Source organism: Hemiscyllium ocellatum, chromosome X (genome assembly GCF_020745735.1).
Source record: "Hemiscyllium ocellatum isolate sHemOce1 chromosome X, sHemOce1.pat.X.cur, whole genome shotgun sequence".
NCBI classification, from domain to species: domain Eukaryota; kingdom Metazoa; phylum Chordata; class Chondrichthyes; order Orectolobiformes; family Hemiscylliidae; genus Hemiscyllium; species Hemiscyllium ocellatum.
Window position 1 is genome coordinate 9,765,345 of NC_083453.1, and position 21,274 is coordinate 9,786,618.

The window sequence follows — 21,274 nt, forward strand, 5'->3', positions numbered from 1 at the left end:
CACCATTAATGGTAGGGCCCTGGGAAGTGTTGTAAAACAGACTGACCAAAGGGTGCAGGTGCATAGTTCCTTCAAAGCGTCGTCATAAGTAGACAGGGTAGTGAAGCTGGCATTCTTGCCTTTGTTGGTCAGTACATTGATATAGGAGTTGACACATTATGTCACACCTGTACAGGATATTGGTAAGGCCATATTTGGAGTACCGTGTACAATTCTGGTCACCCTGGTATAGGGAGGATATAATTAAACTGGAAAGGGTGCAAAAACAGATTTACAAGGACGTTACAGAGGCTGACAGTCTAGAGAAAAAGGTTTCAGCCTGTCAGAGGCTGAGGGGTGGCCTTACAAAGGTTTATAAAATCATGAGGGGCATGAATAGGGTAAATAGACGAGGTCTTTTCCAGAGCGTGGGGGAGTCCAGAACTAGAGGGCATAGGTTTAAGGTGAAAGGGTAAAGATTTAAAAAAGACCCGAGGGGCAATGTTTTCACGCAGAGGGTGGTATGTGTATGAAATGAGCTGCCAGTGGAAGTGGTGGAGGCTGGTACAATTACAACATTTAAAAGGCATCTGGATAGGTACTTAAATAGGAAGGATTTAGAGGGCTGTGGGCCAAATGCTGGCAAATGGGACTAGATCAGTTTAGGATATCTGGTCAGCATGGACGAGTTGGGCTACAGGACAATGACTCTATGGAGAGGGTCTCTGTATAGACTGCTGCTGTTGCACACCCTCCACATTCTGCAAGGTGCGTTCATTCTGCCACCGGGAGGAATCTATGTTTCATTTTTATGTCAAATGTGAAAGGTTGCAGCCCCTGAGATTTGGATGTGCATCAGCCCCACGCTCCTGATCTTTGGTATGGAACAGATTGAATGAATCAGAAACCTCCTGGGGTCTGACAGAGGTGGCTGTTAGCAGGTCTAGGAGATTGGTCAGCCACACCACCTGACTCTATGCAGGAGTTATGCCTGTCTATGAGTGCCCCTGGAGAGGGAACACACAGAATCCATCAGTACACTTGTTTTAAGGCCTTCTGTGATTGATGTGCATTATCAACCCGAGTAATAACTTACTGAATTCCCTTCAAAAGTTTGGCTTTGTTGTCACAGTGGGTTAATGCCACATTCAAGTGGGGCACTTATTTGGTGAAAGAATATGTAGCAGACTGAAACTGTCCATGTCGGATTTAGGCGTGTGTCTCTGTAAAGTGTGCAGCTGTAAGCAAACATTTATTGATGAGTCTTACCTTCTGCACTGTGCTACCTTGAAAAGAACAGTGCAGTTGGTGCTACCAGAGGCCAGCCACATAACCTATATCCACAACTTCTCTTTCAATATTTCGCACACTTTCTCTCTCATTTCAGGAAGGTGAATCATCAATATTTATCATAAGCAGTTTATTCTATCTGAAAGCTTTAAAGTGCTTCATACATAATGAATTGCTTTTTTGAACTGTAGCAACTGTTAAAATACAGACAACAACTTTACAACCACTTAAAATACAAGTTAAAATAGAACTATACAAATTAAATAAAGAAATTCAAACTGTGCGTTACTATGACAACAAATCGTATATTTTTTGAAGTCCTTAACAGTTAAAGAATATATTTGCTGGGCTGAGAATATTAGAAACCAGCATTGAGATGTGCAAAATAAGTCACTTTATGTGTGTGGTTAAAGGAGTGGATTACTTCAGTAGAATTGTTATTTAAAAGGAAGCTATAGCCTAACTATGCAACTTCACTGTGGTAATAAATTCTGCTGAAACACTCAAAAACAACAAGATCCAAATCCTTAAATGTTCTCATAGTTTCAGCTTTTCTTCTCACATTGACTGACAGAATAACATACAAAACAAATGAACAAAACAAAAGTTGCTTTCACTGATATTAACTCAAGAGGTTATTTTGACCAATAACAATGCTATAGTTCAGGAATTTTCCAATAAATTGATTGGTTTAACATTACCTCATGACTTTCTTTGTTTCTAATGATACAACAGCAAACTACTCAAGCCGTACAAATGAACGAAAGCTAGTTGATCCCATATTGTCAGGTCAAACTGCGGTTCCCTCGGGTATATAAATATGTCATTCCAACCAGATGATGAAAGAACCAATGGTTTAACATATGACTAATTTATGGAAATAAAGACATTTTGCCTCTTAGTAGGACAATTTGCAAGAATCACAATTTAAGGCAATAACCAATATTAATGAGAAGAGAGTGTTACCTGCTTGGCAAATGCACTCGAGTGTGTATAGAATTACAGTGACAACCAATTTCGAATGGTCAATCAGGCTCGTAGTGTGGCATACTTGCATCTGTTGGAAGTTATGTACATGAATATGCAGGTCCTTGTTCTTGGCAGATAAAAGAACATGCATGCCAATATCTTGCAGTTAACTGTCAACCATCATTAAATGGTGCATTCTCCATGGCAACACCTTGTCCACAGTCCATTTGACAACTAATCAGCACTTGCATCTCCTCCAGTGTAAATGTCGGTTTTCCTCTTAAATTGGTATTCTTGCAAATAATCCTGATGAGTCAGAAAGAAATACTCATCCTAGACTCATAACATTAACACTCTCTCTCCATACAGAAGCTTTTAGACCTACTGAGATTTTCCAGCATTTTCTATACTTGTTTCTGGAAAATACCTACATCGGTTTTCTTGCTAATTAATGAAGTCAAACTCCAATACTTTTGTACTTTTAATTTCATTTATATGTTGAATATTATTTCTGCCTGTGAGGTGACTGGATGAGGAATTATGGTTTGGCATTCATTGGTCTAATGACAAAGAGGAGAAAGTAAGGACTGCAGATGCTGGAGATCAGAGCTGAAAAATGTGTTGCTGGAAAAGTGCAGCAGGTCAGGCAGCATCCAAGGAGTAGCAGAATCGACATTTCAGGCATAAGCCTTTCTTCAGGAATGAGGAAGGTGTGCCAAGCAGGCTAAGATAAAAGGTAGGGAGGGGGGACTTGGGGGAGGGACGTTGGGAATACGATAGGTGGAAGGAGGTTAAGGTGAGGGTGATAGGCCGGAGAGGGGATGGGGGAGGGAGAGGGGGTGACCTGCAATCTTCTTCCAGACCTCTCCAGACAAGGGAGTGACTACCTTGAGATGATGCTTCCTCTGAGGGAACAATGATAATGCTGTTGTGCTTTATATTACTGTCCAAATGATAGCAAGTGCCAAGTCTTATTGATATTGAATAAAATATTACTACTGTCATCAATAAAGATCATTTCAAATTGTTTCAGAATTGGCAAAAGGAATTAAAGGTTAACTGGCTCTGATATCAAACTTCTAACAGCTGGCAGAGTGTAAGTTGGAATATTGCATCTTGGAATGGCAATGGGAGTTTGCATGATCTGAGAAGGGAAAGGTACAAAGGTAAAGTCAACTATTTTTAATATGCAGGAAGATCAAAGAGAGCCAGCTATCTATCTATCTATCTAGACTACAGAAGTGACTACCTAAATACAAGCAATACACCAGCTAAGGTCTAACAAGTATCTTACAGAAGTTCATTATAATTTCCCAGCTCTTGTACTCTTCAGTTAAATTAATGAAGTCTACAATACTGAGCTTTATTAACCGCATTAACTGTCCTGCCATCTGTAATGATCTATGCATATATACACCCAGGTCTCTCTGCTCCCACACCCTGTTAACAGTGTGTTTGAATAGTACCCTTCACTTTATACAGTCTTCCCAAATTCTGTGCACCAAAGTGCATAACCTCACTTCACATTAAACTTCATCTGCCACCTATCCACCAACTATCTCTCTTCACTCTACCAACAGGTCAATGTGCTGGTGAAGGTCTACACCGTCTTCCTCCAATTCCTCCAAAACGTCTGCCAAGTCTTGTGCTGTCTGCAAAAATTGACTCTTGCACACCAAGACATATACATCAGGAAAAGCACCATCCAATACCACTCCCTGGGAAACTCTATTACAAACCATCTTCCAGCTTGAAAAATGCTCATTTACCATTACTCTGCTATCACTTAGGCAAATTTTTATCCCCATTGTTACTGTCCCTTTTATTTCACAACTTATTATTTTCTTAAAGGCCTGCTGTCTGGCATGGAATTAAATGTTTTTTTGGAAATCCACACTCACAACATAACTAGCCTTACCCTCATCAACCCTCTGTGTTACCTCTTCAAAGGATTCTACTACGTTAGTGAGACACATTTTGCTGAAAGACAACTTTGGGATTTCATTTTACGTTAGCTGGCAGTCTTTTTCTCGTAATCCCTTTTCGTTTCTCAAATTGCTTTTTCACCTCCTTTCTGAACCTTCTGTATTCCTCTTGGTTCTCAGCTGTATTTACCACCCAACTCCTGCCATAAGCACATTTTTCTTTCTTTAGCTTAAATTTCCAACCCCTTTGTCACCCAGGCAGCTCTGGATTTTATTTGCCCAACCTTTCCATTGACTGCACCTAAACCATCGCCTCTTTGAAGACAGCTCATTGTTTAGCTACTGTTATTCCCACCAAGTTTTGGTTTCAGTCTATCTGGGCCAGTTCTGTTCTTGCCTCATTGAAATCTGCTCTCTACCAAGGCATTTTTCTTACTCTGGCTTGATCAATGTTAGTTTCCCACTGCCAACTGAAACCCCAGTGATACAATGACCATTGTCCCCCAAGTATTCGCACAAAGACACTCGATCTACTTGGCCCACCTCATTCTGAAGAGCCAGAACTAGTGCCCCTTGTTGGACTGGACACAGTACTATTAGAAATTCTCCTGAAAACAATCTAGGAACACTTGTTCCTCATTGCCCTTTGCGCTACCACTATCCCAGTCTGTATTTGGGCAATTATAGTCTCCCATTATAAGTACTCTATGTTTACACTTCTCTGCAATTTCCTTGCAGAATTGTCCCTCTAACCGTTTTACTAGCTGATGGCCTGTATATTAATCCAAGCAATATAGCAGCACTGTATCCTCCAGTCCCTACACCCCCTCCCTATCTCTGTAACCCCCTCCAGCCCCTACACCCACTCCCTATCTCTGTAACCCGCTCCAGCCCCTACATCCCCTCCCTATCTCTGTAACCCCCTCCAGTCTCTATACCCCCTCCCTATCGCTGTAACCCCCTCCAGCCCCCAATATCCCTCCTTATCTCTGTAACCACCTCCATCCCTTACAGCCCTCTGGACACCTCTGTACTTCTCTAAGATCAAGCTCCTAAATGCCCCTAATTCTATTGCTTTGCTATTGTGGCTGTGTTTTCAGCTGCTTTATGCTCTCTGCTTCCTTCTCGGAATCTTGCTTTTCAGGTCTTTGCTTATCTGCTCTGATGTTGCCTCGTGGATTTTTAAAAACATTGGGACAGCAGTAGGCCATCCAACCCACTCTTCCATTCAATACGTTCGAACACTTCTAAGTCTTTTAACCACCTTATCTCCATAACTGTGTATACCAATGATAGATTTCTAATTACCAATCTTTACTTTAAATATACCTGAGGTCTAAACCTCTACAGCCACCTGTGGTAGCGAATTTCAAAGATTCATGTACCTGAGTAAAAGACGTTTGGCTTCATTTCAGACCAAAATGGCATTCTTTTTACTTTGAAACTGTCCTCCTGATTTCAGTCTCTGCAATGAGGGGAAACATCTTACAAAATAGCTAAAGGGATAGACTGGTAAGTTTCAATGAGTCAACCACTCATTGTTTAAAACTCTAGAGAATACAGTCCCAGTTTGCCCAATCTCTCTTCATAGGATAGTCCCACCATCCCAGGGACAAGTCTGGTGAGCCTTGGGTGTACTCACTTACATGGCAATACAGTACATTTGGTAATAATAATGATCTGATGGACATAGCCAGCATGGATTTGCAAATGAAAAGTTGTGTTTAGCAAACTTGTCAGACTCCTTTTGAAGAGATTACTATCAAAATTGGTCAAGGTAATGTTCAAGTGAATACAGTGGGGATGAAATCCTGTTATTGTCAAGAAGGTTCGATCCACATTTTCTAAAACTGAAAGATCTTTCTTTAAAATTTTTGAAAGTGGACTACATTTAAAATGAACCCTAACTTTGTTAATGCTTCTGAGAGAAACTTGCTAGCAGTGGGCTCCAGGCTATGTAGAGACTGCTCAAGTTTTCCAATTGTGGACACAGGAGGATCCATCCAGGCCAGCAATGGAAAATACACTCTGCTGACCTGTAGCAAAAAACAGGGATGATCTCTAGAAAATATAGGAACACATCAAGCATAACATGCCATCTGTTAATCAACTGCTGTTCTGCAAGCTAAAAAACTTTTAAAATTAATAACTTCCAAAATTAATTTGAGCTAAATATGCCTTCCTTTATGTCAAGCTCATCAGAAACTTCTTGAATACTCAATCTTATTGTATAACATTTGGAATATTGATGACAGCAAACATTTTGGATACACAAACAATTGATCATCCTTTCTCACTGGCCTCACAATGATTATTATAAAGCCAGAAACATCCCAAGTGATCCCCATGCAATTCTTCACCATCATGTTTTAAACACAGTGAATAATCTATTTTTTTGTCCGTTATATCTGTGCAGTCCTCAGTATGACATCCGAAACCATTGTCTATTTTCATTAAATTTACCAAGTGAATTCCCAAAGAAATGAACTAATCACCCAATAGTAAACCTTTCTTCCAATAAGTTTACAAGTTTCTGTAAGACAGTGCTCGTGCTCTTTGCTGTAAAATTCCTGCTGTAATACAAACAGTGTGAAATTTTATTGAGCAGAATTACCTATTACTGTATTTAGATTAGATTACTTACAGTGTGGAAACAGGCCCTTCGGCCCAACAAGTCCACACCGACCCGCCGAAGCGCAACCCACCCATACCCCTACATTTACCCCTTACCTAACACTACGGGCAATTTAGCATGGCCAATTCACCTGACCCGCACATCTTTGGACTGTGGGAGGAAACCGGAGCACCCGGAGGAAACCCACGCAGACACGGGGAGAACTTGCAAACTCCACACAGTCAGTCGCCTGAGTCGGGAATTGAACCCGGGTCTCAGGCGCTGTGAGGCAGCAGTGCTAACCACTGTGCCACCGTGCCGCCCACAAAAACTGCCTCATTTCTTGTTTGCTACCATTTTCATGGGGCCTCTTCAGGAGTCTTATTCTAATATCCTTGTCAGGGACCTATAACATGCAGGGGAATCCAGTGCAGGTTTTAAGCTGCCAATGGAAGTGTCCCAAGCACTTCCCACCCATTGGTACTCGGGCCTTTAGTGATCTAACCAGCAGTTCTAAAAGGGATCACTGCAAGCCACTCAGAAAAAGGTGTGTCCAAAAATGTGTGACCCAAAAGAGTCCCCCCTCTGCCGTTAGCAGGACACTTCCTGCTTGGTCCCTTTGAGCAACAACTAAGATTCCCAGCTCTCCAAATCAGTGAGCCTCCTGTGATCCACAGTTAAAATCAAGCTACTCCGTCCATCTTGGCAGCCCTCCCAGCCACTTTTAGATAAACCCCCCGACTTTACAAAGCTAAGCCTGCGAATAGGTCGGGGTCTGTAGCAGTAGTGCACCCTGCCTTATTTGGGGGTTTGATCTGGACTGCAGCTGGCTCAATTGCCTCTGCTCCTTTCACCACGCAGCCCATGCTTGAAACTCAGTTGTGTGATCATTTTGAGTCAGAAGATAGTTAAAGCAGGAGCAGAATGCACAACAAATCTAAAAATTCTAAATCACAAAGATCGAAATTTCTTAAAAAAAATCTAAACACTTGCTAATTACTTCGGAAATGTAAGGTGCTGACGTGATGATTAGCATCAGCATGTTAAGGACGTAATGTGAAATTGCGATATAGAAAGTGCTGTGAGTAGTCTATTTGCTGAACTATTCTTTATCCTCCCTTCCCCATAGCTGAGACCCTTGTACAGGGCCCATGAGCTGCAGAGGGAAATTAGTCAGCAGATCTTGAGGCCCAGCTGTCTTGCCAATGGTTCAGTGATATGAAAGTGCTGTTAGGCTGGAATATCCTCAAAGTATTGGTCTGAATGGTGAACCTAATAGTGTTGTATACATAATGCTGGATGTGCTGCTTAATCTCAGTTCTCTACCCAAAAGCTATCACACGTGGCCATTCACTGCACCAAAGGTTATAAACTCCTGCTTTAGACTAATGAAACAGCAGCAGTAAGCATGGAGTTAATTGCTTCATAAATATAACTTACATGCAAGTTTTGCACCCATATGCTACTGGGCACTAACTAGGCAACTACACAGGAAACTTTATTGTTACTGGGTACAGTGTCCTGGAAAGCTAGTGTCACATGGGGCACGTTATATGATTCACCATTGCACTGTCTAGAACTTGGCAAGAGGGGGCAAAAAGAGAAGCCTATTTAAGCTAATTGATGCAGTTTCTTCCACTTAGAAGAATGCGACAAAATATCTATGATCAGCCTATGCAAGGAGACCTGCTGTTGCTTCTTCCTCAGCATCGTTTCCATTTGCTTTAAGGTCAACAAGCGTTTTTGCAAAGCTGGTCCATTCATCATTCCGGGGAACAGCAATTTGCTGCAAAGGGAAAACAAAAAGAGAAAGATGAGAACAATCAGGGTATTTCTGCGGTCGCGCTGCTTTAATGTTTGCTGCACTTTATGATGAGCAGTTCACTCAAGTCACAGTGAACCAGCATCAGTTTTCCAAACCCATTTATCTCCCACAGCACCACCTCGTGTAAATACAAACAGGCCAGTCAGCTTGTCAAGCCTGCGCCGCCATTTAGTTAGATCACAGATGATCATCTACCTCAATGCCTCTTTCCCATAATACTTCCATATCTGTTGGAACAGAAATATGGAAAATAGGAGGTCACCCAACCCTTCCAGCCTGCTCTGCCCTTCAATATGATCATGGCTCATCAGCCAACTCAGTCCCCCATTCCTGCTTTCTCCCATGTCTCTGTGTGTGAAATTCCTATTGGATATAGTGAGATAGTTGAGCTCAAAGTGCTGCACTCCACACAAGGCTGGAACACATCTCAGAGATCAAAGATCTGAGGCACATAAATCAGTTTGAGTCAGCTCTAGAACTACAGATGTGCAGAACAGTCTCAGTACAGCTGAGTGTGTACATTCCTAGGAAATGCTTGTTGTTTCCATTCTTACAATCTCACCTATATTTCTAACCCCCTTCAAGGTTAATGCAGAGTAGTTGTGTCTTGAATAATATTGTCTAACTTCCCATGATTGCTGAAGGTCCAATGAACCACCCAGCATGGGACTCCATCAGACAGATGAGGAATATCTTTGGCTCGTTCCTTTGTCTGGGCTGAATTGATTCAGCTCAGCCAGATGTGACAATTTGCCTGGGAAAGCTGGGGTGGTGGGAACCTGGCCACTGGCTATATTCCTGGGCCTGTAGCTGGGCAATGGTGGGCACAGGATTGCAGCTAGCTGTGACATCCACATGCCACTTCTTCTGACATCTCAGAATAAAATAAAATGGGCTCTTGCACCTGGCACTGGAAGTTGCCCAGTGGGAGAGCGCTGCAAATCTCAGGACAGATGACAAGCATGGAAGTTTAAATATAACAAGTAGTATAATTTAGCTTGTGAAGCTTTCAAGGCAAGTTTCTTACCTCACCAACATCGTAAATCAACACTTGCCCTTCAGAATCACCCACAGCAATCTCTCGCCCTGACTGTGCCCAGCGTACACGATGCAATGCAGGGTTTCCCTCCATAGTGACACTTGCAGTTGGAACCTGCATATTGAAATGCAAGCAACTTGTTTAAGGTCTGATCTCCAAGCAAAGGCATTTTTGACTCTCCAGTATAAAGCAGCTTTACTAAGAATCCATAAAGTAAGTGATAAAGATAATAAAATTTGGGAGAATGCTGACATACAACTTGGCTTAAATATTAACTCAGATTTTGGAGAAGAAACAGCCAGATTAATGATGCCCCCCCCCACCCGACCCTCGCCCCGACTAAAGGAGCTGCTCACACTAGGCTGCATGAGTAATTCAATCTGCGAAACTTACTTGGTTCAGTTTCAGTTTCAATAGCTTCTTTACGACTTTCATCAGTAATGGAATGGCTTGGGGGATTGATTTTTTTTTGATATCTGCCCTTCATAAAGTCGTAACACTCAGCTTAGAGAAAAGACTTGGGATTTAATCCTCCTTAGGGGATGTGATTGGCTTCACTGCAATAAAACCTCTGTCAGCTCGATGACCAGCGTCAATTATTTTTTGTCACTTATTTCCTTGAGCAGGACACACATCTTCATCAAATAAAAGGACAACTACCTCCTGTCCTCTGCTCCTGTGCTACAATTAATGCTGCCACCATTTGGTTCGAAACAGTATCCTGGTAAAACCTCTCCCACCCTGTCTTCCCATCAATAGAGGCTCTTCACCCCATGTTGCAGGCTCCATTCAGCAAACAAGGGAAATCCAACCTGCAGTTCACCACTGTGATGCTGAATGGTGCTTTGTCAACTAACACTATCAGTGTTAAAATCCAGGCCTCATTCAGTGAATCCGTTTACATCCAGTCTTTTTGACGTACCTCAGAGTCTTCATTCAGATTCCAGAGATCAAGCCGGCCCATTCCATCAACACAGGCAAAGAGTGCAGGGTGGATAGGAGACCACATGACATCAAACACATAGTCTGAACTGTCCTCAAAGGAATACAAGGACTTGTTACTCTACAAGAAAGAAAGACATTCTCATGATTTAAAGAGCAAAGTAACACAAGATCAATGAGGGCTACTGTAATCCATTTTCTCTCTCCAGTTTCACATCTCCTGAAGTAATTGACCCTTCACGGAGGTACATTTCTAGCTGCTAGCTACCGCATTCCAGTGACCCGCAGCAGTGAGTGTTTTCAGGCTACAACGGACCTCCCTATCATATCAAGGTCAGTTACTGTTCCCACCCAAGATACACACAGCTCATGGCCTTTTAATAGAGTCACAACTGCTTTAGCCTTTCCTACTTCAACCCAGTTCAGCGTAGACCAGACTGAACCAGAAACCTGACAGAGAGAGATATTTGATCCAAGTCATGAGGGATGAGTTCACATCAATATTGGTGTCAAAGTAATCATAGAAAATGATACATACATCACGATCCATTTCGACCCACCTTAGTTGACCAGAGTTTGACAGTCCAGTCAAATGAAGAAGTGATAAAAAGATGAGAGAAGTCCACTGCCCCTGCTGCTGTGTGACAATGGACACCTGTCACAGGACCTTGATGTCCTTCAAACATGTCAATGATTCCAGCTTTACTGTAATTGAGAAGAGAAACAATCATGTTACAATTTGAAATGATTGATAAAATTACATTCTTGCTTTTACAGTCACAATTGCACTTGGAAGTCGTTTTGGCTGCCTCTGGAGCTTTTTTCTGCTCTTTTCATTTCCCTCCTCTCTATCTCCGTGTGGGCTACATTCCGAAGCATGTCCCAACAAACACACTGTCAGGGTGCCCATTTGCATGACCTCCTGAGAGGCAACCTTTGACCTGAATGCCTCCATGTTTGCCATCCAATTTAGAACAGAAGGTGGCTTCTCAAAGTTGGAGGTCCAGAGGACCTGGGATACAGGCTAGCCAGCAGTCTCCCTGAGGGAGATGGCCACTGCTAATGGAGGTAGGAGAACACGCAGTGGAGGTGCTCACTGAACTGTTCAGCAATGCTAAAAATGAAGAATGACCAGTTAAGTGCATCTTTGCTGAATGGAGTGCTTGTGGCTGTGGCCCTTGGAAGCAGGAAATCCTGTCAGGTATTGAAAAAATCCTGCCAGCTTCACTCATTTGCCCCCAAGTGGGCAGTTACATAGGGCTCAGGAGCAAGAGCAGGTCATATCGTCCTTTAATCTTGCACCGCTCTTCAATGAGACCATGACTGTTCAGATTGTGGCCTCAACTCCACTACCTTCTGACTCCCATGATTATCAGAAATCTGTGTAATCCAGCCTCTAGTATGTTCAATGTCCAGCCTCCAGTGCTCTCTGGAAGAAAATTCCAAACTTTGGGCAGCACGGTGGCACAGTGGTTAGCACTGCTGCCTCACAGCGCCAGAGACCCGGGTTCAATTCCCGACTCAGGCGACTGTCTGTGTGGAGTTTGCATGTTCTCCCCGTGTCTGTGTGGGTTTCCTCCGGGTGCTCCGGTTTCCTCCCACAGTCCAAAGATGTGCAGGTCAGGTGAATTGGCCATGCTAAATTGCCCGTAGTGTTAGGTAGGGGGTAAATGTAGGGGTATGGGTGGGTTGCGCTTCGGCGGGTCGGTGTGGACTTGTTGAGCCGAAGGGCCTGTTTCCACACTGTAAGTAATCTAATCTAATCAACTTTTTCTCAAAAGACAGGTTCCTCCTCTCAGGAACGAATCAAGTGAACCTTCACTGAACTGCTACTGAACTTATTACATCCTTCTCCAAATAAGGACACCAAAACTATGCACACAGTACTCACCATAGTAGCCTCACCAAGGCCCCATACAACTGTAGCAAGACTCCCCTGCTATTATACTCCATTTGCCTTGCAATTAACAACAATATCCTTCTTGCCTTAACTGTCCCAAATGACTAATGGTTGCTACTGGGTCACTGAAACCTGCCTATGACAAGATCACTTGGAGGCAGGATTTTATCAGGCAGGTAATTTCATGAGTTATTTCCTCATTTTGTCCCTAGTGCAGTCTCCTTAACCCCTCTGGTGGGACTGGGGAAACTTCAACCTTATGACTCATCATCGCCTCAGTCTATAAATTTACTCTTTTATCTCAAATGCTCTTCCGGTCTCCCTGAAAGTATCTTTGCTGTAGCAGGGGCCTGGGTCAGGAGAAAAGGCAGTTGGGTAAGCTCACAGTGTGGACTATTGTCTCATTAGGAGTAAATGCAGCTCAATGAAACCCTGAAACTCCATCCTGAGATTGGATCTTTTTATGGTCAGAACGAGATCCAGAGTACTCATACCCGAGCGTGGAGCCCAAGCAAAACATTTCACAAGAAAGATGCAACTCCCACTGAATCGATTGAATCATTTTACAAACGTCAGTGTGCTACAAAATTTATCAGGGTGTGGGAAAACTGGGCCTTTATTTCAATAATGGAATCGTCACACACCCTGAAAACTTCCACTGTTCAATGTAAAAAAAAAACGGGCCAACAAGTGACTGAACTCAAATTCTGACAGTCAAACAGAACATGGGCTGATTATAGATTCATCTTAAAATGATGAGCTTTTCTACCTGTTCAGTTCTACTTTTGCTCAAGAGCTTAATAAAATGACCATCAGTTTCAAATTACTATCCATTAGATAACATAACAGGAATACATGCAGAGATGTTTCTCACATTCAAATAGCAACACATGAAAGGCACTACATAAATACAATGTAATGAAATGCCCCAAATGCTTCACTGGAGCATTACACGTGTGTCATGGGGAAAAAGTCAGAAGCCATTAATAAAGACATCATAACAGGGCACTTAGATAACTTCAAGGCAGTCAGGCAGAGTCACCGTGGCTTTGTGAAAGGAATACCATCTTTAACCAATTTCTTTGGAGTTGTTTGAAGAAATTATGTGTACCATGGATAAAGGGGAACCAGTGGGTGCACAGCTCAATGTAGGACACAGATGGCAAATGGTGGTGTGGCAAAGAGATGGCACTCAGTTGAGCTGGTACAGAGTGGGGGGTGGGGCAGTGTCTTCAGCTGAGACTAGGCAAGTCAGTACATACCAGGTCCTTGGTTGTTGTGGACCAGAATGCACAGGGCTTGGAAAAGGTGCAGAGAGGAGAGCTCAGAAAACAGATCAAATTTTTCATTGAGCTAACTCTTTTAAAAACAAAACTTGTGCACAGTGCTCGAGCCAAACTTTCAAGGCAGATTCGGCTGTGGCTTTCAAAGAGGATTCAGATTTTTTTAAAAACTCTTTCATAGGATGTGGGCATCACTGGCAAAGGCAGCATTTATTGCCCATCTCTCATTGGCCTTGAGGTGGTGGTGATGAGCTGCCTTCTTGAACTGCTTCAGTCCTTGAGATGTAGGTGAACCCACAATACTGCTACGGAGAGTGTTCCAGGAGTTTAACCTAGCAACGTCATGTTAAGTCAGGATGAAGTTTGGCTTGGAGTGGAACTTGTACTTGGTGGTGTTTCCATGTATCTGCTGCCCTTGTCCTTCTAGGTGTTGCTGTCTAGGTGAGTTACTGCAGTGCATCTTGTAGATGGTACACACTACTGCTAAGGTGGTGGGTGGGATGCCAAGCAAGTCAGCTGCTTAAGTCCTGGATGGTGCAAGATCGGACTCCTCTCCAACCTGGAAATTTATTGAATACATCTGTGGATTTTCAGAATGTCATAAGTACTGTGAAATAAAAAGTCAACCATCAGCACAAACACACAGGGGTGGCTATGCAGTAAGGAGTTCAATTCAGACAAGTAGTAAAAGACAGTGGCTCAACAATAGGAAGTCAACACAGTCAGACTGCCACCATGGGACGATGGTCCCCAGAAAAGCCATGACCTGCCACTGCCTAATGCAATCAAGTGACTGATCACCTAGTACGGTCCTACCGGAACTGGCCATTGTTACTATGATGAGTTCCTATTGAAGAGGGAAATGGATCAGTCAAAGCTCTTTCCATTTGGGAATTGGTGACATTCCCATGTCACCTCCAAACAGCTGGCAGACCATTCAGAAACCATTCTGTACTGATCATTTTGTCTGGTTGGAGCTTTTTTGCCAATGGGTAATGCCTCATCATATTCATCCGAATGGTGTATGAAATATACAGAGGAAGATTAACTATCAGACATGTGAAGAGTATGAACCACTGAAACAATGTCTGATGTGAGTGTGAGATGTTTGATATGAATCACCAGAAAGGGTTAATGTCGAAGGTGTATTGATTGCAGTGAGGAGGGTCAGAGCAGGTCAGCACAGCTCAGGCCTACAATCAACAGCCCTGAAGAAGGGCTTATGCCCGAAACGTTGAATCTCCTGTTCCTTTGATGCTGCCTGATCTGCTGCGCTTTTCCAGCAACACATTTTTAGCTACAATCAACAGCAGCCAGACTAGCTGTCACAGTGAGATGGACCTGGGACCTTTGTAAGGGTTTCAGACAGAAATGGCCAGAGGAACGTTCTAGGGGTCTAAGCGATGTTGGCTGTGACAAAAGGTCTTGCTGTGGGGAGCATCTTGCTGAATCTTTTAGATGTTTGCTGAAGGTCGAGGCAAGTTTCTCATTAGGCAGTGGTGAGCTGCCAACTAAAAACAATTGGAGCTTGTTGCACCCTTTTTTTTGAACTGCACAACTGACATCATTAATATTCAGCATCCTAAATGATCAAACACGCTGAACAAACAAGACCTTGTGAATTCTGGACATGGAAGTCAGAGCAGATAAGTGCTGGATTCAGCTCACCAATTGCTCAGAAAGACCTCCATGTTGCTTAGGACCAAACAGAATCTCAAGGCATGATCCACACTAACCAAGTGCACACATGTCCACAGTCATTTGCATTCAAGACTTGTCAATCACTTACAGATATCAAACACCTCACAGATCCACTTGCAGGATATTAAAGCACAGGCCTACATTGCGGGGCTGCTCTCTTGCGCTCGCTCAGTTAGCGCCTGACTGCATACTTACAGCATCCCTGCTTTGCTTTGTCACGCTGTGCCAGTTAGCGCATTGGAGCATCAGCCAGAGTCCATGGCTCTCAGTATTGCTGGATTGATGAGCTCTTTTGTGCAGATGGGGACAGACCGACAGGCTACTGGTCAGTGAGGATCTGTCCTTGGACGTATGACACGCATTCAAACAAATGGCCGTGTTGGAACCAGGATGGGGACTGGTCCCCAGTCCACACAAAGGAGGGGTGGCAACAATTAGTCAAGATGTCAGTCTGGGATACAGTCCTCACACAGTCCAGAGGATTAACAACGGTCAGACGCCAGCCTGGAACACACAAACAGGAAGGCTGTCTGATTACAGTCCAGGGAGTAGGTAGTGGTCAGTTCTGTCTAGCCAGCAGCAGTGACAGGAATCACACACTATCAGTCAGGGAGCTGAGAGGACAGGGGGACGGTGTACCGTCAGACAGGGTGCTGAAGGACAGGGGAACAGTGTACTGTCAGACAGGGAATTGAGAGGACAGGGGAACGGTGTACCGTCAGTCAGGGAGCTGCAGGGACAGGGGAACGGTGTACCGTCAGTCAGGGAGCTGAGGGGGCTGCTGGGGCAATGACTGAGACAAAGCCCAGGGTAGGTACACAAACAGTGTCCATTTGATGGGTAAAAACACAGCATCTGCTGGATGTTATAGAGTCACGGAGATGTCCAGCACAGAAACAGACCCTCTGGTCCAACTCGCCTATGCCGACCAGATATTCTAACCTAACCTCATCCCATTTACCAGTACTTGGCCCATATCCTTCTTAACCCTTTCTATTCATTACCCAACCAGATGTCTTTTAAGTGAGGACATTGAAGGGACAAATATATGAAGCACGTGTTTGCAAACTTTAGCTACATTTGATTCAGGAAAACGTCATCCCCTATTTGTAATGCACGCAGAACAAATGTGCTTATGCCTGAAATGTTGGCTGAAGGCTTGACTGCACCATGCCATTGGTGCTCAATGAATTAACATTGCCATCTCATTGAGGCAGAGATTAACAACAATAACTTAGAGGGAGGTGAATACTGGCTAAAAGCACCCCATCCCTTGTGGAATTTGTAAGGATGCTGTGGGATGGAAGGAACATCACTGCATCACGTTGTCTAAGTATGACGATGGACTCTGATGAATGCAATGGAAAGTGGAATGGTTGAGATTGGTCTGGGATGCCATGGAAAGGATAGGAGTCGGGGGTGCGCGGAGCACAGCGACACTCCCTTTTGGATGCAATGTGGAGGTCACTCAGCCAGTGCTGCACCTTCACCAAGTTGGTGTACCTGCTGGGGCCACAGTCATGGTGCAGCAGCCAATAGGGCTGCTGAAGGTCAGGTCCCACGTTTTTGGGATGGTCTGGAAGCAGGGTGGAGACCCTCCAGTATTGTCCAAACAGAGCATGCAGCATCATCCTGGACCACTGTGCTTTGTACAACTGGAGCAAGCAGTAAGGCAATGTGATAGATGCTGAGCAGCTGGGGGAATGGGAGTTGTCAGAGGGCAAGAATGAGGACCCTGGAGGACGTTCTCCTTGTGGGTGACTGAGCTCAGCTGTGTTGGGTGCTACAAGGCAAACAGGAGCTGATCAGCATCCATTTCCTGTGGACGAGAGCTGGGTGCAGCAGACAATCAGGGACTATTGAGATCAAGATGCCAGCACCTGGTTTGCATTTGCAGAGCATTTCTAGTAGTTCCTGGTTGATTCCAGATTTGGTTTCTGAGTTGGAGCTGGGAGCTCACAAACAGTATTTAGAGCAGGGACTCAAACAAAGGGCTTCAGACATCCTAACACTTCATTGGACGAAATGCCTGCTCATCCATTCTTACATGACTTTTCTGTCAGCTGCTGATTCACTAACAGTGGAGGAACTGGGGAAATGGAAGGGAGGTCAAGCTTGGTAATGTCAGCATACATGTAAAAACTAACACTGGTTGAGGATGGTGTTGTAAAGGGATACATGACTATAGTTAGACTATAAATCACTCTATAAAAAGTGATGCTTTACAACATTGTTCATAGATAAAGACAACTGTTTTGTCATTTGTGTTAGAATACCTCGACCTGTGCTCATTTCAGATCCTCCCAACTCTCTCAGCATCTATAAGGATACATTTGGTACCCGGTTCTGTGCTCCATTACATCTGTCACTTATTTGACAGTCGTGCGGACACTGCCATTCAAAGCCTTTAGCATTTATTTGAGCCAAGAAGCCGCTCTGATCACAAAAACGTGATGGACTTCCAGATTTGTTCGAATCCGCAATAATGTAAACGTTCTGCAAATATTTGGTATACCTGCCAAGGCGACATGCTGTGTACACGGAGCCTTCTTCGCTACCCACAACAAAGTTATTAATGTCCCCTAATGGGAAGGACATGGAGGTTACAGCAACTGCCTTCGATTGCTTGTGTACCAGCTCAATGCTGTCCTGTAAAAAAAATGATCACCAATAACAAGTGAATTCACAAATGGATAATACAACAACGCGCATGATACAGCATCCCTCATACGCAAGAGTTGTTTCAAGATCCAAGATTAAAGATTTGTGTTATAGAGGAGACAGAATTTTCTCGAGCTCAATTACAGAAAGACCAAATGTGTGGCTCTTACATTCAAAACTGCCCGTTTCCATCTCTGTAACAGTGCCCTGTCTTCATTGTGACCTCAGGGTCACCATTTCGGAAATCCTCAAACAATTTTTCAGGCCCCTCTTGGCTCAACTTCTCCAACCATTCTCCCAAGCTTCACCCTACACAAGCTCCACCTTATCAAGCACTCCACCAACCACCCCCCAGCTTGCACACCTAACAGTATAGGGTGTACGACCAATTCTGCTGCACCAAGTGTCTCTCCACTCCACTCCTCCACTCTTTAGTGATAGTGATAGAGTCTTCAAAACTGTACTCTGGAATTCTTTTCCCTAAATTGCTCTGCATTGATCCAACTATCCCCATATTCAAAATTCTCTTTCGGTTCACATCTTCAACTACAACTTCTCCACCAACGGTGTCCTGCTCTTGGCGCATCACCCTTGAAATGTGCCATAGAATGTTCCACTGCAGTTTTAGGCACCACATCAATGCAAGTTGTTTTGGAAAAATAATACAAACTCTCCCTTTTGGAACAATTTCCTGTACGAGGGCCAAAGCAGCATTGCTTCCATTCTACATTACCCAAAACGTTTTAGAATGAGGCATGAAAAATACAAGCTCCTGCAATTCAGCTCCTTACCTGTGGCTGAGAGAGCATATCCAGGCTCCAGGTACACAGTTTCCCATCAGTGGATACACTGACTAGGTTATGAGCATTTTGAGTACCAACAACATTTACACAGTACACAGGGTGCTGTAACACAGAACAGTTATACTGAGTTAGCACAGCAAAGATCTGGAAAATAAAGGTTTACTCCAATCTCTTTCACAAGATAATTTTGTTCCACCAAATACTGGTACTGTTATTCTGTCCACTTGCTGGATTCATGCAAGGGGGCTGTAAATTTTTGAGAAATGGATTATTCTCACCGTGTGGGCGGCAGCAGATAGTGGAGTCCGCTGGACAGGCATCTTCTTGTTACTGCGATTATCCCAAAGGACAATCTGACCGGAATATGTTCCACCCACCATGAGATTTGGGTGAAACTGTGCAAAGCAGGCAGACATGACCTTTGACTGCAGGAAAGAACAGCAAAGTCTAATTACACCTTCTCATAACTAAGAATATTAATGTAAAACAGCTCGACTTTGATTTTTATTTATTCTCGAAACTTCGTGTTTAAGCTCAGTTTTTAAACTATGACCATCTATTAGATGAAACATTAAACAAAGGCCCCAGCTATTTCCAGTTGGATATAAAAGATCACCTGACACTGATGGGCAGAAGTGCTCTCCCCAGTGTCTTGACTGATACTAGTCTGTCAATTAACAGCACAAGAAACTGACGATTTGGCAGTCAGCTCATTGCTGTTTGTGGAAGTTCACAGTGGTTGCCACATTTTCTACATCACAACAGTGAACTATGCTTCAAAATACATTTTTAGCAGAGAGGAACTTTAGGACATCCTAACGTAATGAAAAGTACAATATAAATACAAAGCGTTTTATCCATCAATAATGTGCCTTGATGATGTCAACATGAATTCTAACCAGCCAGAAGTCAACAACGGATGGTCAAATTTGTTTGGAGCCAGCTATAACCCTCCCCTATCTTTGACCTGCCTAGATTAAAGAGCTTAATGAACTACCTGCTCCAGTTTGAGAGACAGGCAAAACATCTGTAATTGCTAGGATTTATTGGAAGCCTTTCTATGCAACACTTTGAGACTACAGAGGCAGAGAAACAAGAAAATGGCAACTGTAGTATAGACTGGTCAAGCCACTGCTCAGATTTAGAGACAGGAAGAAGTCAGGATTTTGAATGCATGTACAGCAGCAGCAACTTCACAGGCACACGCGAACTAAGAATCATAGAAAAGTTCCAAATACAGACTCATTGTGCCTTGCTGTTTGACAATCGCTGTTCTGCCTGAATGCCTTCCAGGCCTGAAGCTCTACAAGACACAGATCTTCAAGCAGAAGTGAAGTCCTTCTTAAATGTGAAGGAGTTACTGCCTCTGCTACTTTTTCAGACAGAGTCAAGCTCTCTATGACGCATATATAATTCAATGGTACAGAAATATCATTACACTCAGGTGGCTGGATGACTGGTTTGCGGTGCAGGATGACACCGCATGACGCAGGTTCAATTCTCTCACTGGCTGAGGTTACCATGAAGGACTCTCCTTCTGAACCTCTCTTGGGGCAGCACAGCAGCTCAGTGGTTAGCACTGCTGCCTCACAGCACCAGGAACCTGTAATTGATTCCTGCCTTGGGCGACTGTGCAAACTCCACACAGACATTCTCCCCATGTATGCGCGGGTTTCCTCCCACAGTTCAAAGATATGCAGGGGAGGTGAACTGGTCATGCTAAATTGCCCATAGTCTGAGGTAAATATAGGGTAGGGGAATGGGTCTGGGTGGGTTACTCTTCGAAAGGTCAGTGTAGGCTTGTTGGGCCAAATGGCCTGTTTCCACACTGTAGGGAATCTAAATCTCTCCCCTCACCTGAGGTGTGGCGACCCTTAGGTTCAATCACCACCAGTCATCTCTCTCTATTGACAGCGCAGCCTCATGGTCCTCTGGCACTATGGTCACTTAACTTTTTACACTTCCTATGACACTTAATGCTATATGCCAGTGAATGAAATTAAACAATTCTACCGTTTATAATTCAGTTTTCTGGCATTCTGCCAACAAACGAGGCATTATTCACAAAGTTAGTCAGCTATTAGGAAGAGCAGAATCCATAAAGTGAATGCACCTAAAAGGACTTCAACACATTCCACAATACCTGGCAGTGAAAGATATACTCTGGAGTGGTCTTCTTAAACTTCATGTTCCATACAAGAGCAACACCATCAGGCTCATTCAAAGCATCTTCATTATTGGTATAAGAAGCAACCAGTAGTTCTGGATACTATGAGAATTGGGAGTGAAGGAAAGAGTTAATACAAAGATGCAGCATTTCTTCATTTGACTGTCAGCTGCAGA

At 43.6% G+C, this 21,274-nt stretch overlaps 1 protein-coding gene across 2 annotated transcripts in view; it reads right to left on the bottom strand.

Annotated features, from left to right (window-relative positions):
• Positions 1-5,145: 5,145 nt before the first annotated feature.
• Positions 5,146-21,274, bottom strand: part of LOC132805683 (cytoplasmic dynein 1 intermediate chain 2-like) — a 53,951-nt gene continuing 37,822 nt past the window's right edge. For both annotated transcript variants that reach the window (XM_060820865.1, XM_060820866.1), the window contains exons 9-16: positions 21,075-21,200; positions 19,210-19,356; positions 18,920-19,033; positions 17,983-18,116; positions 11,144-11,288; positions 10,564-10,704; positions 9,630-9,755; positions 5,146-8,563 (exon numbers count right to left, since the gene is read on the bottom strand). In XM_060820865.1, coding sequence (XP_060676848.1) covers positions 8,450-8,563; positions 9,630-9,755; positions 10,564-10,704; positions 11,144-11,288; positions 17,983-18,116; positions 18,920-19,033; positions 19,210-19,356; positions 21,075-21,200 — 1,047 coding nt within the window. In that variant the 3' untranslated portion in view covers positions 5,146-8,449. The remainder of the gene's footprint in view (positions 8,564-9,629; positions 9,756-10,563; positions 10,705-11,143; positions 11,289-17,982; positions 18,117-18,919; positions 19,034-19,209; positions 19,357-21,074; positions 21,201-21,274) is intronic.